Raw genomic sequence first — 16,851 nt, 5'->3', positions numbered from 1 at the left:
CCTAATGATTTTCTCACCGTCTCTAGGAGCTCTATTTAGAGCTACCAGTTTTTACCTGAAACCTAGAATATTTTAAATAAAACAAAATAGCCAGATGCTTCCTGACAGTAAAGCAGTAATAAGAGAAATAAAATACAACTGCCTTGTTGAACTGTGATCAGGCACACAACTTCATACAACAAGGCCACAGACTGACAGCAAGCTAGTCTGATACATGAATCAGTTGTGATATTCATGGACAAGGTGGTTTTTCCCCACACAGCTTAACAGTGGAAGACCTGTATTAAAAGGTTTAACTATTGCCACATAATTAACATCACTGTATGTCTTGAAATGTACTAATTCAGTCTACTGTAATGTATTAGGTCAAAGTTTTACAGGGAGGACAAGAACACAAAGCACTCCCTACCTGTTGTGTCCAGCTGTCCTTGCTCAAGCAGCGTCTCATCTATCACGAGGGAAGTGTTACTGGCCAGTTGCAATACTCCACTGACTAGGCGGTTAGCTGTGTAGTCCTTGTGTGGGATAAACCGTGAGTGATTCATGTTTTCTATGGTCATCTGCAGACGATAGGCCTGCGAAGAGCAAAGAAATTATTAGCTAAGGAGGCAAATCCCCACTCTTCCACCTGCCTTGTTAGGTAAAATTACCCTGCTTTAATAAGATCATTAAGTTTAGAATCCCATAATATGTACAAAAGTATAAGGACAATTAAATGAAATACACAGTAGATATGTATAATCACAAGATCCAAAGCTCTTAAAGGGAAAAAGGATTTCAAAGGCAAACTACTTAATGGCGAGTTAAGTTTTTAAAAATATAGTTATATATAGCTACGGGAATATCAGTATAATGATAGTTATATATAGCTACGGGAATATCAGTATAATGTGTTGCAGTACTGTAAGTTACCAGTCAATATGGTCCCTTTTCAAATTACTGTGTTTTCTCTGCAAAATACCTTCCAGGAATTTGTCGTCACTGGGGGGGAGAAATCTAGGCGCTCTCTCAGATGAAAGTTCCACCCCCATTTTAGTTTTTGGGCTATCCTTTAACCAGGCACCAGGAGCCTGCCTCAAACTGAACCTAAGTTTTGTTTCAAAAATACAGTAACATTAAAGCCAAAAATCACTGCACAATCATAAATCCATTAAAGCATATTAATGCCATTCTTACTGCTGGAACGAGCTGCTGGATAATGCGGTATATGTGCTCTGTGAAGATACTATTTCTTGGACAGCCACTCAAGTTCACTGTGAATTTTCCCAGAGGAAGCACATCTCTTCTTGCATAGCTAGAAAAAAAAAAGAAAGATGGATCAGCTGAACACTTGATACAGGGACTGCACCCCTGGTAAGTCCTAAAAACTTTTTAGAATCAAAATACACCCATAAAAAGAGCCACAAGCTGTGTGTGAACCATCACCCTTATCACTTTGCTTAAACGTCATTCCTTTTCACACATCTTTGTTTTCTTTCTTGGGGACAGTGACTGTCTTCCTGTGTGTCTACACAGGACTAGAACATACGGGGTGCTACCACACTATAAACAGATGATGGCTGGCACATGTAAAAATGAATCTCATATCAACTTATCTATGACCTTTAACTAACCAAGACCTAAAAAGACCACTTCTGTGGGGTAAGACAGTAGCTCAGTAGATCAGTGACAGAACCATGAGAGATTGGACTAATTATGACTAATGTAATGGGGCGCACACTCTTCCATGCAAGGCAGGAAGGGGCTAAGGAGCTTAAAAAGGAGTCCTGCTTAATTGGAAATGACAGGCAGAGACAGCAGATGTAGTAGTCATTTCTGCAACTCAGAAGGCACTGCAGGCTGGACAGACCATCAGAAGACTGGCTAGAAAAATGAGGCTGAATGTCTGCTTGACCACAAAATGCCACAAAGGGGTGGAATGGTAGAGACTCACTGGAACAACAATGAAAACAGATTTCCACTTAGACCATGAAATGTTCTATTTACACAAGCATACTTTATGCCATTATGAAGTTTACTAGGCCTACCATATATTCAGGTTTCCTATATGCTGGGTACTAGGGTGAAATTCCTGATCTTCAAATAAGCTACTGGAAAATTGGCCAGGTCGTTGGGCAGGTATGACACCCGCAACACATTTGGCTGTTCAGATGTTTGGCTGTTCTGTGCAACATACCCAACATCTACACTCAAACTGCTTTTTCTCTCAGGTGCATAATATAGGTCCACATTTTCCAGGGTGGCTCATGATTTTGGGTGTTAAACTGGACATACCTTACAGGGGTCTGACTTTCAGAGAGTTAGTGTTCAGGTTCTTTTTTAAGGCATCTTAAGTTGGGCAATTAAGATCACTAGGAGTTTCTGAAAATGTACCTAACTTTTTAATGAACAAGAATAAATCAGAAGAAAAATGTCAGTCATTCTCTAAACTAGTGGTTCTCAATGCATGGGCCACTTGCGGCCCAATCTGCACAGAGCTGTGACATGCTCAGCGCCGAAACTAGGGCAAGGTGGGAGGGGCACCTGCGCCAGGCACAGAGTAAGTGGAGGGGTGTGTGTGTGCAAAAATGGGGTGGTGCAGGATGACACCAGTGGTGCAGTGACATCAGGCCCTCCCCCGCAGCAGGATTGGGCCCTGCAGAATCAGCAGGAGATTAGGGTGTTCAGTGCTCCCCCACCCTGCAGGATCACGCGTCCAGTGACACCAGCTGTAGCAGGCTCCCTGGCACTAGGGCCACAGATGCACGAGGCAGGGCAAGCTTCATGGCTGAGCTAGGTGCAGCCGAAGTAGGAGACCAGTGGGTGCGGGGAGGAAGGTGCAGGGGGCTAGGGCAGAAGGGAGGGAGGTGCAGGGGCACCAGGGAGGGTTGCCAACTTCCTAATTGCTGAAAACAGGACATCTCTGTGCCGCTCCTTCCCGGAGGCCCCGCCACCACCCCACCTCTTCCCCTAACACACCACACACCCCGCCCCCCCGGATTCACTTGCCACCTGCAGAGCCAGGCTGCCCAAATCGGGACACAGGGGAGATGGGGGGGTTGCTCCATGGAGTGAGGGGTTGGGGGCAATTGGAGCACGACAGGGTGGAGGGGGGTGATTGGTCCCCGGAGCAAGGGGCTGGAGACATTGGTGCACAGTAGGGCAGACAGGATTCCCACTCTCCTCCCCCCACCCCACCTCATCATTGAGGAGGCTGTAGCCAGGTCCCGGAGCCAGCCAGCAAGTTCTCTCCATAAGGAGTCAGCAGCTGAGCAGAGAGCAGTTCCTCTTGGACAACGGTTCTCAATCTGCAGCCCATGGGCTGCTTGCGGTCTAGTCAGCACACAGCTGCAGCCCATATGACACCCTCAGGGTTATACAGGTTGTATATTGTGTGGATGCAGCCCACATAACACAGAGAGCTGCATATGAGGTCCACCGTGGTAAATAGGTTGAGAACCACTATTCTAGGCTGTAACAGCAGCTGCTGCTCTTCCCATCCTCTGGTGGTAGAGGCCGGTAGCTGGATTTTTAGTGTCCAGCAATGCTGGACTTTCCAGTTGAAAACTGGACACCTGGCAACTCTAGGAGGGGGGTGCTGCCAATGCATGGGAGACCAACTTTAGGTAGGGGGACTGGTGGCAGTCCCTGGATGGCGGACTGGGTGCATGGGGAGCAGTCCCTGGGTAGGCTGTTCTTCCCTGGACAGGGCACCCTGTCTCTGCAGGGCAGGCATGTGTGCCAGCCCAGTCTTTTGGATTTTTTTTTTTTTTTGAGGGGGAGTGGGGTTCTGCATGCTTGGGGGGGGACAGTCCCAGGGGAGTTGGGTGATCGGGGGCATTCCCTGGTTGGGGGGGCAGTCTGAGGAGGGGCTGGGTCCATGGGAGACCGTCCCTGGCTAGGGAGGCACCCCACACCAGGCAGGGCTCCCCATCTTTGCAAACTGGCTCTGCAGCAGCACAGAAATGAGGGTGGCAATATGCCATGCCTCCCTTACAGTAAATTAATTAGTTTTCACAGTTAATGTTTTGACTTATTTTGTGAATTTAAAATGCTCTTGGTAGACATTAGCAATGTTGAAATGAAAGGTACTATATTGATTTGAATGGTATTGCCATCATAACACAAATCCTAAACTTTATTTTTATAGATGTACAGGTAGTATATATATTGTGTGGATGTGGCCCACAATGGTAAATAGGTTGAGAACCACTGCTCTAAACTATTAATGGAAATGTAGTAATAGCAGGTCTGCTCTCACACAGAAAGGAGATTAGATCGGAAACATGACATCCACATTGGTTACATATATATTGCTTGAGGATTTTAGTCTAATCGAAGGACAGAATAAAAAAAGGTGGAGAGAACAGAAGTGGGAGGGACTTTGTCAACTCAAATGCTAGGAAGATACTAAGCTTTGAAATTAGCCTTGTTTTAAAATCTATTTGGACTGTGGACAATAATCTCTGCATTTGTGCCTAATACAATGGGGCCCCTCAGCTGCAGCCTCCCTGGGCACAAAGGAATATAAATAATACTTATACCATCTCTCCTGAGAAGTTATTCATAGACTCTGATAGACTGGCAAAAATAAGCAGATAATATTTTTAAAAACAAATACACTAAGCGTTCTCAGCAGGCATCTACGTACTTACACTGTGGAGATGAGATGCAATATAAGGTACTCAGCAGCCAAGCTGTCTCCTAAGAGTGCATGAGTGAGGAATCCAAGCAGCTCTGCTCTAAGTGGCGAAAGTTCCATCATAAAACTAGACACAACTATCAAGAAAGCAGAAGACAAGTGTCAGAAATGCCCTGCATCTGTTCCCCCTCCTCTCCAAATGAGGCATACCTTGCAATATCACACATTGGGAATAGTGAGTGGAAAAGAACAGCACTCTACTCTGAGCAAAGTTTCCGCATTCACCTAGATTTTTCCTACCTTTTTTAGGTTTAGGACATTGTTCCTTGCTCTGCAGATTTGAGATGGAATAATGCCCTCTATTTAGACTTACAGCGTATGTAATTAGAGTGCTCTTACCCAAATAGGTCTTCTTTCCTAGACTACGCAAATCCAACTCAGTCTTCTTCACTATGTTGTTTTACGCTCCATTGCTGTGCTCTTTTGTATCTTGCTTTTTGCCACACCATTCCTGATCTCTGGTGACCATAACTTCATGCAACTTAATTGTTTTATCTTTGAGTTCTGCTCTGATGGAGGCCTCAGGGCACCACTCTGTGTGCTAGGTGATATGCAGTGCTAAGAAAGTTCCTGCCCCAAATAGTGAACAATCTAAACTAACCTGAATGAGGGGATGTAACAAACAAACACTGGGGGCGGAGAGAGCAGGAAGGCAATAGTATAGTTACATAGACCAGCTATATGCACAATTTACAAATTTGGGCCAAGATTTTCAAAAACTGAATCTAAAATAAGATTCCTAAACAAATGGGCCGCTTCTCTGTAGAGCCAAGTAAACAGCAACTCGCTGACTTTTAGACTCCTGGTTTTTGAAAGTCTTGGCCCAAGACTTTTGTCATTTGGATAACAATAAATGAGACATTAATGATCTCAGTTATCCTTTCTTGCCACAAAAAGAAAAGGAGTACTTGTGGCACCTTAGAGACTAACCAATTTATTTGAGCATGAGCTTTCGTGAGCTACAGCTCACTTCATCGGATGCATACCGTGGAAACTGCAGAAGACATTATATACACACAGAGACCATGAAACAATACCTCCTCTCACCCCACTCTCCTGCTGGTAATAGCTTATCTAAAGTGATCATCAAGGTGGGCCATTTCCTGCACAAATCCAGGTTCTCTCACCTCCCCCCACCCCCATACACACACAAACTCACTCTCCCGCTGGTAATAGCTCATCCAAAGTGACCACTCTCCCTACAATGTGCATGGTAATCAAGGTGGGCCATTTCTCACCCCCCTTCCCCCCCCCCGGAAACACACACACACACAAACTCACTCTCCTGCTGGCAATAGCTCATCCAAACTGACCACTCTCCAAGGCTGGAAATGGCCCAACTTGATGATCACTTTGGATAAGCTATTACCAGCAGGAGAGTGAGTTTGTGTGTGTGGTTTTTGGAGGGGGGTGAGGGAGTGAGAGAACCTGGATTTGTGCAGGAAATGGCCCACCTTGATTATCATACACATTGTGAAGAGAGTGGTCACTTTGGATGGGCTATTACCAGCAGGAGAGAGAGTTTGTGTGTGTGTGGGGGGGGGCGGGTGAGAAAACCTGGATTTGTGCTGGAAATGGCCCAACTTGATGATCTCTTTAGATAAGCTATTACCAGCAGGACAGTGGGGTGGGAGGAGGTATTGTTTCATGGTCTCTGTGTATATAATATCTTCTGCAGTTTCCACGGTATGCATCCGATGAAGTGAGCTGTAGCTCACGAAAGCTCATGCTCAAATAAATTGGTTAGTCTCTAAGGTGCCACAAGTACTCCTTTTCTTTTTGCGAATACAGACTAACACAGCTGTTACTCTGAAACCTTTCTTGCCACAGACAGTCACATCACAGCTACGAAGAGCCAAACTATTGCCTCACTTATACAGATTTCTATGGCATGCCTACCTTCCCCCTCACACACACTTTAATATCTGAATGCCATTACTTGATTTTATTTTAAACATTTTATTTTGAAGATCCTAAGGTATATTATGCAAACTGAGAGGTAAAGTATATAGAAGTTCCACCTGACATTGTCAGCCTCTGTTACATGCACCCAATTAGAATAGACTAATTCTGAATTATTATAGTGTATTCCTGCATCACAACAGAAATGTTTTTTGACTGTTATTTTCCATTTGAAGTATTTAAAGGTACCTATCTCGCTGGTATATAAAAGCTCATAAAAGTTATGAAAAAAGTATGAGTTAAGAGGAAGTGGTATATTATCTCCTTGCTCCTTGGAAATTACAGGAGCATATAAATTCTTGTATTCAGAGAAAGTTATTTTTATTTTATCAAGGTGTATCTCACACTGATACAAACAGAGTTTGATTTGAATGCTGTCTAATCTCCTCTGGCAGCATTTGCACTCCTGGGTTTACTATGCTTACCAATATGGAACAAGCTACTTTCAACAAATAAGGAATCAAAAGTGATTTTAAACATTAAAGAATACTCAAGAACAAAGGAAGAGAAGTAACCAGTTACCAATCCACAATCCTCTCAATGCAGAGGCCCAAGCTATGTTTTAAAGTGTTACCAAAAATACCAGTCAATGGAAAAATTTAATATTTCGGCTTCTTAGAATTTTTTCAGCAAGCACCAATGTATCCAAGTATAGCCCCTCTGCAAGAATTGGGAACACAAAATTCTCCTTTCACTTCACTATTCCAAGGACGCGGTTCATTCCCATTTCCCTTCTGTATGCCTTCATTCCAGCCAAGCATGTGGTGTACGCAGCCTTTCCCAGGACTGGAGATGGCAGTGCTTTACGGATCAGGATTTAAAGGGAGACAAAGCTGTAAAGACTCTCCCAAAAGACCAAATTAAGCAGCTTTGCAAAAGAGTCTACCAGCCAACAAAGCAAGTCACAGGCATACCAGGGTTGGCCATAAGCAAAGTTGGTCACAACTCAGAATTTCCATATTGTGGGGAAATTTCAGAACTTGGTTTCATTTAAAAAAAGAACAAAAACAGCTGTTTTTATTAACCCAGGAAAAAATAAAGTGTTTGTTTTGGCACCACATGGATGTTTGGAGTTTGTGAAACCAAATATCCTCCCCAGGATCTGGCAGCAGCCATAAAACTGACCAGTCTGGATAATTTCATAGGCACCAGTAAATCTGACAGGAATCATGTCAATTTTAGCCGCCAGCTGCTAGACTTCGAGGGCTGGGCGCAGCGCTAAATGTGCTGATTTCCTTAGAGTCAGAAACCCAGAACCTCCAGGGTCTGTGGCTCAGAGGCAGTCATGCTATGCTGCCTGCCTTGCGATGCTGACTGACTCAGGATAGCGGACTCCAGGGCTTCCAGAATCCCAGGCCAGCTGGTACCTGGGCTCGCTAACTCAGGGCATCTGGTTCCCCAGACCCAACTGGGTGCTCTTAGGGCTTCCAGGTTCTCTGCTGCAGAGCTAGGAGCCTAGACCCTGAGAAGCCTGCTCAAGCCTGGGCTGCCAGGCTCCCTGCCACAGAGCCTAGACCCTGAGAACCCTCAAGGCTGCCAGGCTCCTGGACCAGCTGGCTCCCCGACTCATTTTTTGGTTTTAAACCATGAGTCTGTTAGCATCCATGATTTTTTAAAATTCCATTAGAGGGACTCAAAACAAAATAACGCTTGCCACTTTTGGCAAACTGCAAGTTATTGCCGCAGCTTTCCCACATGCGAACTGGGCTGGAAAAAACAAGACACAAATCTCAAGACACTTGCCAAAATTAGTAAGTGACTGTAGCAGCAGCAGCACAGATTCACAGATCTATGGGCTCTACTGCGTGTATGTTTGGTTTGTTTTTTGGGCTCTGATCTGTATGTATTCTGTTTATTCCTTGGGCTCTGCCATCTGTGAGCTTCCACAGCTCTTAAAATTGCTGTAAGTGGAGTTCTATATAGACATACATGACACATCTTAAACACTCGCTGCAGGTTTTGAAGCCAAACATATAATACACCTTTCAATTAAAAATCTGAAAGGATTCCCAAGATGATACTGAGCAGATCATACCATCTGAGTCAGCAGTTACACACTCAGCAAACTGATTCATAAATCTATGCTGCTGCTACATTCATGTCCTCATTTTGGTAAGTCTGTCTTGCAGAATTATGCATTGTTTTTTCCAGCCCAGTTCATAAGTTCAGTGCAACTATTGCAATCTGATCACAGAGAAAACCCTCCTCCAATCCCTGCCACAGGCTCCTGGGGGAGAAGATAATGAAAATAAGAACAAGAGCTACATTCTGTCGAACAAAAACTGAAATGTTTAAGTCAAAGGATGATCAAATTTAGCTCCCCACTGCGTCTTTGCTCTAACCCCCAAACTGTTTTTCTGATATATCATTTAGTGTTCAGTGCTGTTCCATAATGTTAATTGCCACCTTTATATAAAATATTTAAGTAACCTATTTTGCATGTTAATGTCATTGAAAGTCAAGATTTTTAATGATAAAATAGGAAAAGTGGTCTATGTAGAAGAAAATATAGTTCATAAAACAAGGCCTAAAAAAAATTAGCTCTGGTTAGAAATGGCAGTTTACTCTCAAACATTATTGTGAAATAAGCAAGAGTTTTATGATTAATGATGTTTAAGAAGCTGCCCTCCATCTCAGATGGATGCAACATAGCAGCTGCCATAACAAAAGTAGGATTTTTAAAAAATTAAAATGCCAATATGAATAGGAATTAAAAACCCACACATCAATTTGTCGAATAACTGCTGACTTGGGACTAGTATGATCTGCTCAACATCCCCTTGGAAACATTTTCAGATTTTTAATTGGAAGTTCTATTATACATTTGGTTCCAAAACCGACAGCCTTCTACAGCTTCCTAAATGTTTAAGATGAGTCAAACATAATATCTATATAGGACTCCACTTGACAGTCATTTTAGGAGCTGTGGAAGTTCACAGATGGAGAAGAAAAATACAAACAACAGAAAAACAGAAGCGCGTGCCACAGTTTGTGGTGAATGTTTAAGAACAATCAAATGGGCAACTAGTTGCATAATTGGTTTTTCTGTTTTGTTTGTTTTTTTAAAACTTAGCTCCCTTTAAGCTCCTTGATAGTACAGACATTCATTACATATTTTATATCCGCAAGGTAATCCTATGTGTCTACATACTTCAGATTTACCTGTTTAGCTAAGCCTTAATAAAAGTAAAGTTTTCAAAAATAAAGTGATTCCTCATTTGAAAATGAATAAATCTTGCAATTTGTACAATAGTAAGTCGAGTTTTCAGACTTACAGAATGAAGTCTCTAATCATGACTACTTCAGAAGTAACTCTTCCTAAAATAAACACTTATCACCATGTCTGAGGCAACTCAGTATAAAGTAATGCAGCTGCCCCATCCCTTCTGAGTCTGCCTTAAACAGACTCTACCATTGCTGCATTTTCCTGCCAACAAACGATAACTTGTTTATAGTATGGAGTAGTACAATGCAGTCCAGAGTGAACCAATCTGTGATAATGTAAGGTTCCATTCCGCAGTTCAGATACTTACAGCTTTTACTCTCCTCTTCATTAAGGCAGGCAGGCAATAATGGATTAATGTGCTGTAATTTCTGTGCCAAAATCACATGGATTCTGGGGACTAATGAGGCAGGAGGACTATGTACTCTCTGTTCTTCTACTGTGTCCATACACTCCATAGGATCAAGTGGTGATGATGAGTTCTCCCTAGTAAATATCACAATTAAACTGAGCTTAAAGACATTCTATGCAAATGCCCCTGCTGTTGTCAAAATGAATCTGGAATCTATTCCAATAATGTTACACAAACACAAGTGACATCCATTCCCTGCTTCAGTTTACTGAAGACTACATTTAAACTAATATAATTTATTATAGATTTTAATTATAAAAGCTTAATTGAAATATTTTAGGTATCTATAAAAAGACTATAAATACAAAATACATGAAAATCCTATACACTGACAATATAAAACTACTAAACTGGATTTTTACATGTGCCATCTTCTATATTTCTGAAAATACTTGGAGTGTACAGGCTTTAGTTTTGTAAAGGAGGCAAATCCCTAAATCATTCTACCATTTAAATGAGAGATGTAAAGTATTCTTTACAGGTTTCTGTTCAGCAGGTATCCAATGCAGACATTGTAACACTTCAGCAAATAAAGCAACTTTGTAAAGTAAAGTCTATCTTGTGTGGACACAGAGTTCCAGAAGGCTGCCAGATCATTAATCTTGGACACTTAAATTTTCTGTATAGCCACAGAACATGTAGTGCAGATGAAAGTCAAAAATTCCCACCAGTGTGACTCAACCCTAACTTGGAGAAACCACCCTTTGAGGTGAGAGAACAGGTTAGACCTCATGACTATTCAATTCTCAGTCTCTGAGGTCTTCCAAAAGTAGCTTCAGATTTTTTTTAATTTTGGACATTGGAACAAAGACACAGACATCAGATGGCAACAAACTTCAGTCACTACTGACTTGGACTGGATTTGCACCAGAGACAGAAGCGAAAGGCTGTATAACCTATTATTAATCTTTAGGAGCCCACCAAATTCACAGTCCATTTTGATCAATTTCATGGTCAGAGGGTTTTAAAATTGGTCAATTTCAGATTTTCAGATGGGCTTGTAACCGTGGGGGTCCTGACACAAAAAGGGGGCTGAAGGGGATCACAAAGCTGTTGTGTGCGTGCGTGTGTGGGGGGGTGTCGCAGGATTGCCACCCTCACTTCTGCGCTGCCTTCAGAGCTGGACATTGAAGGCAACACAGCTGCAGAGCTTCCTGCAGCTTGAGGAAGTACCTGGAGGTGGGTCTGATCTCCCATCCCCTCACCCGAGAGCGGCTGCGCAGGGGAAGAGGAAGTCAAGTCCCTCCCCAGTCCAGCAGACTAGCAGCTGGAGCCCGCTGAACAGTGGGAACCCCTGGCTGAGACATCCCCAGCCCTGCCTCTTCCCTACCCCTCCAATAACTAGATTTCACAGTGGAAGTCTGATTTCACAGTCCATGAATTTGGTAGAGTCCTACTAATCTTCTAAGCCTCTCCTCCTTCTTTTGGGCAAGATCTGTTCTTCATTGAAAGGACTGTAACCATTCTTTTCTCTTTCTACTTCATGCAACAACTTTAAAGTTCAAAATCCTTGCTGAATTCCACCATTTTGTCTTTATGTAATTTGGTTGTCAACAGTCAAATACATTTGATTAGGCATACTGAGCCACCACTCTGGCCTTAGCCTACTGTTGGAAAGAAACAAAAACAGCTGGCTTTGCTCGTTTACCTTTACGAGCTTGTCTGGCTCTACCCAAGAACACAAATATCAAGGCTGTAACATACCAAAAAGAATGTTTTCAAAGGATCAAGGCTCTGAACACCTGCATCAATATGACAGAAACTGACATATTGGATGACGCCTGTGATCCATGCACTCAAATATCTACTCTTAGGGGAATTCTGTACACTGTGCAAGCACAGAATTAATGTTTCCCAGAGATCGAATAATTGATCAGAATAATTGATTCTGATGGGGAGACGAAGGGAAGCTTATGTGGCACTAGCAGAGAGGGCTACTAGCTCACAGACCAGAGCAGCCAGCCGCAGAGAGGGAGGGGGAAGCACCCTGTTTGTGTGGCCAGGTGAGGAGGCATGGGATATGAGGGGGATGGACAGAGCAGGGTACATGGGGCTGCTGGCAGGGTCACAGACTGGGGTTCAGAAGGGCTAATGGTGGGGGACGGACTGGGCAGAGGCATAGGAACTAGTGGCATGACAACATTGAACCAGGGGTTGAATGGGAGTGAGAGGAGAAGGGGTGGCTGAGTGGGGGTGCAGGGCCACATGGGGACAGAGGCAGCTATACCTGGCTGAATGGAAAGTGGGGGATGCAGGGCCACATGGGGACATGTGCAGATATGCCTGGCTGAACGGGGTGTGGGAGTGGAGGGACACACGGGGGGCACATGTGCTTGAATGAATGGGAGAGGCTAAGGGTCAGCCAGAGTCAACATGGGGGAGGCTCCCCAAATCCCTAACAATCCGTCCCCACCCTTCCCTTCCCCGCAAAAAAACTGTTCCATACTTCTCCCATCCAACCTCGAGATTCACTCTCAAGCTCTGTCCCAGCAATTACTTCCCTCTCCCTCAGCTCCTTCGTTACCCCTGACTTCCCCAAGTCTTTGGGCTGCTTCTGAAGGGTGCAGAAATTCATTTCTGTATTGTAGTTTAAAGGAATTATTACTCAAATTTCTGTATTAATATGCTTAGTACGGAATCTATTTGTCAAAAGACGTTTCCTGAATCTTTTGTATTGTCTGTATTGTTACAGACATACTTGCTGACAAGTATTTTGAAATAAATTACCAAAATAATTGAAAGGGGCATAATTATATTGTGTTATTTTGACAAATAAAATATGTAAAATTTTGCAGAATTTTAAAATATTGTGCACAGAATTTTAATTCTTTTAGCACAGAATTCCCCCAGGAATAAAATATCTTATCTCCAAAAGTGTCTAATACAATGTAATTCAGAGAAAGGCACTAGGAACCCAAGTGGATAATCATAAAATAACATGCTCTTTAGGGAAGTTTCCTCCTAAATCTCATCAGTTAGTGGTTGGTTTGCACCATGATACTAGGCTTTGAATGCCTTCTATTTTTAAAAAATGTTATCTAATATAACTCAACATTTTTTATATGGAAGTCTAATCACTTTTTTAGATTTTACCAGATTTTCTTGGTCTCTCTACCTTTCTAATCTGTGGCAGTGATATGTACAGATTAATAGTGCATTACATTAAAAGAAAGTATTTTCCTTTATCAGTTTTGAGTCTGTTTTAATTTAATTGGAGGTTCTCATGTTCTTGTATTCTGAGAGGGTAAATAAGAACATCTGATAAAACTTCTTTACACCATTCAGTATTTTGTATACATCTATCATGCCCCTATTTATTTTCTGTATAAAGTAAACAGTCCTAATTATTTCATATTCTCATATGGAAGACTTTCCATGCCGCCAGTCATTTTCACTGCCTGTTTACAGGACCATCTCTCTTTTGGCTATACTTTTATAGGTAGTCTAAAAGTATTTTAAATTTTTTCCAACCCATTTACTTGGTCCTGAAGTAAATTTCTCCAGTTTAGTTCCAAAAATTATCCAGCACTTGAGAAAAAAAAAAAGGTACATTTGCTGTCCTTTGTTATAGAAGCTAATTGTAATGTCTCATTAACTCCCACACATCATTCTGAAGTTCCTTCAAATCTCTTGGTCCTGTCCTCTTTATAAATTTGTTCCAGCACTAACACTTGATACCTCCGTTTGATAATGGGGCAGTCTGGGAAATATGTACAGCCATTGCTCATGCAGTACCTGTTCTGTGGACAAAGGACTTCAATTACTAGGGCTGTCAATCCAGTACCTTTCACAAGCATTACCTTTAATTTAGGCAAAAAGCATTTTTAGAATAATGCTCAGACAAATGGTTAGACACTTTCTTAATTTTTAGGGCACAACCATTCAAGCACATTTTGCTTTTTAACTTCATAATCCCTGCAGATCAGAATCACAGCCTAAACCTTACCTCTCTTCATTGTTCACTATGCTGAGCACTGGATCCACAGACAAAATGCCATACACCTCAAGAGTATCGTTGACTTTGAAACTATCCCATCTCTCATAGACCTGCCACAGAGATAGCATGATAAAACAAGGAGGCAGACAGAACAGAATGATGTATTGCAAGAACAAGGACATCATGGATTGTCAGACAAGAGCAGAAATCTCAGTAGACAACTGTAGATTAAAGAGATTCTGTGCAGAGAGGCTGTCCAAATAAGTTTTTAAGAAGGTGAGATTGGAAAAATTACTTTCTACTTTTGTAGGATTTACATTATCTGCCTTCTTCTGCCAAAGTGGTAAACAACCATATTCTACGCTTGTTAATTAAAGGATGAAACTCTAAATGTAGAATAAGATTGCTGAAGAATGGGATAGAAACAGCATAGATGAGTTTTACTTGCTTGCAGTTTCATAGTCTGCATTAAGTATTAATCAACAGGAAACTATTTCAAATATGAAGTGAAAACATTGCATTGTTTCCCTCTTGCTTCATCACACCTTTTTCCGCTAGAAGAGCACATCTTGAACTTACTCAAGGGTCCATGAGTCAACATCATCCTTACACTTGGGTGTCTTGAACTGACAGAACACATTTTGCCAAGTGCAGCTATGGATATATGTGCTTTAACACCTACTAGCACTGATGTTAGCAATTCTAATATCTCTTATGGGCAGTGAAGAGGAAAACAAGACAGCTGTTAATTGAGGACACATCCAAGATAATATAGGTTTTACTGTAACTGCTCTGGGTTCAGGATTCTCTCTCCCACCCCTAATCTATCCCTCAGTGAGGCAATCACACTTTGGTCATCACCTCCAAAGTCTGGTTACCTTTACGAGACATGCAGGGCCCTTCTCTCCTGGCAGTGGAAAGTTTAGATCAAGTGGAGGGGAGCAGTTTGGGGATATTAGCTGATGTCCTGCAGAAGCTTCAGTTTCTAATCGCTTTGGCTCGCCACAGCCATGGATATCACCTATATTCCCTGCAACATGAAGAAAAGACAGCCTTCTACAGCTTACTTAAGCATAACAGCAAATCCAAACAATTTTCCTTCCTTCAGAAAGCAATACAGAAGCATGCTGAATCAAAAAGGGAGCCTGGAAGAACAACAAAGTAGTAGTTTCTACCAACTATTACTTTATTGTCCCTCACAGAAATAAAAGATTTGTATATCTATTGCCAAAAATTAACACCATGATGAATATGTAGGATTTTAGACATGAAAATCTGTTCATCTTGGAGACCTAAACATAGCTAAGGAGATTTAACTTGACTCAATCTATCTTTAAGCATCACATTGTCATATGCAAGGCAACCTATCATTTGTGTAGAGCTGTAGAAATAGTGCATTCTGCATCTTGTGTTTAAAAACAAGTTAAGCAGAAATAAAATACTTTCTCCCAAGAATCTCTTTAGATTTGATTTTCTAATGCAAAGATAAAATACCATTCTGTAACTGCTTACTTTAGGCCAGGGGTTCTCAAACTGTGGACCGGGGCCCAAGCCAAAGCCTGAGTCCCACCACCCGGGGCCGAAGCCAAAGCCCAAGGGTTTCAGCCCTTAAGGTTACATGCCCCCTGCCTAAGGCAGAAGCCCTGGGGTAGCTTTGCACCCCCTCTCCCCCCAGCCCAGGACAGCATGCCTTGGGCTTCGGTCCCCCCTCCTGGGCTCATGTAGTAATTTTTTTTTGTCAGAAGGAGGTCAGGTGCAATGAAGTTTGAGAACCACTGCTTTAGGCTACATATGCAGGTAAATCAATCTGAGTATTTACTTGGAAATCTAATACAGATATAAGAAAAAGGTGTATTTTAAACTGTAAACTATTAGAAAAATACTTAAAACCTTAAAATCTGACAGTTCAACTGACTGAAATATAACACCAAACAAAGCTTTAATTAACAGCTTCTGCAGTACTTTTATAAGAACTTGAAGGACTTATTTTTAAACTAACCCCCTCCTGCTCAAAAAAATACATTAATTAGGGCAGGCAATTTTCTCATCAGTTTGTGAATGCACAGGATGTGCACACATACCTGATTTGCCTCATGCTAACATTTGCCAGTTTTGGAAATACCATCCTTTCAGAAAATCTAAGGATTTTAGGTCTTTTTTCAGGGGACTACAAATGCCTGGTATTCCTCATTTTCCCTTCCAACCTCTGGAGGGCAAAAGACAGTTCCAGGTAATGCAAGTCAATTATATTCCTTTAAAAAGCCGAGGTAGGGGGGCTGTCACTGGAGATAGAGAGGCAAGGTGGGATAGTTCTTGAGGCCCAAATTATCGTTCATAGTAAAGCACACCCAACTGATATTTAGGCCCCATTTTGATAAGTACTTTCTATACATGTAATAAGAGACAATCCCTATACCCAAAGAGTTTACAATTTAAACTGACAATTCCATTGTCTGTTTTATACCCTTTCTACAGGTAGGGAATAGAGACACTGAGATGAGGTGACTTTCTGAAGGTCACACAGGAAGTTTGTGACAGAGCTGGAAATTAAATTCAGTGACCGAAGCCTTTCCTTTCTTCACACGGCAACCACAGTACTACTGCAGCAATCAAAAAATACTAGCTTTTTGTAAAGC

The 16,851-nt window shown here is 42.1% G+C and overlaps 1 protein-coding gene across 3 annotated transcripts in view; it reads right to left on the bottom strand.

Moving 5' to 3' along the window:
* The window catches only part of MCMBP (minichromosome maintenance complex binding protein), a 32,773-nt gene that overhangs the window by 6,947 nt on the left and 8,975 nt on the right, over window positions 1-16,851 (bottom strand). For all 3 annotated transcript variants that reach the window (XM_077823027.1, XM_077823026.1, XM_077823028.1), the window contains exons 7-12: window positions 15,094-15,245; window positions 14,225-14,325; window positions 10,177-10,352; window positions 4,635-4,758; window positions 1,177-1,294; window positions 410-575 (exon numbers count right to left, since the gene is read on the bottom strand). In XM_077823027.1, the coding sequence (XP_077679153.1) occupies window positions 410-575; window positions 1,177-1,294; window positions 4,635-4,758; window positions 10,177-10,352; window positions 14,225-14,325; window positions 15,094-15,245 (837 nt within the window). The remainder of the gene's footprint in view (window positions 1-409; window positions 576-1,176; window positions 1,295-4,634; window positions 4,759-10,176; window positions 10,353-14,224; window positions 14,326-15,093; window positions 15,246-16,851) is intronic.

Source organism: Eretmochelys imbricata, chromosome 7, assembly GCF_965152235.1.
Source record: "Eretmochelys imbricata isolate rEreImb1 chromosome 7, rEreImb1.hap1, whole genome shotgun sequence".
Lineage (NCBI taxonomy): Eukaryota > Metazoa > Chordata > Testudines > Cheloniidae > Eretmochelys > Eretmochelys imbricata.
This window is presented reverse-complemented; position numbering and strand designations above follow the sequence as displayed.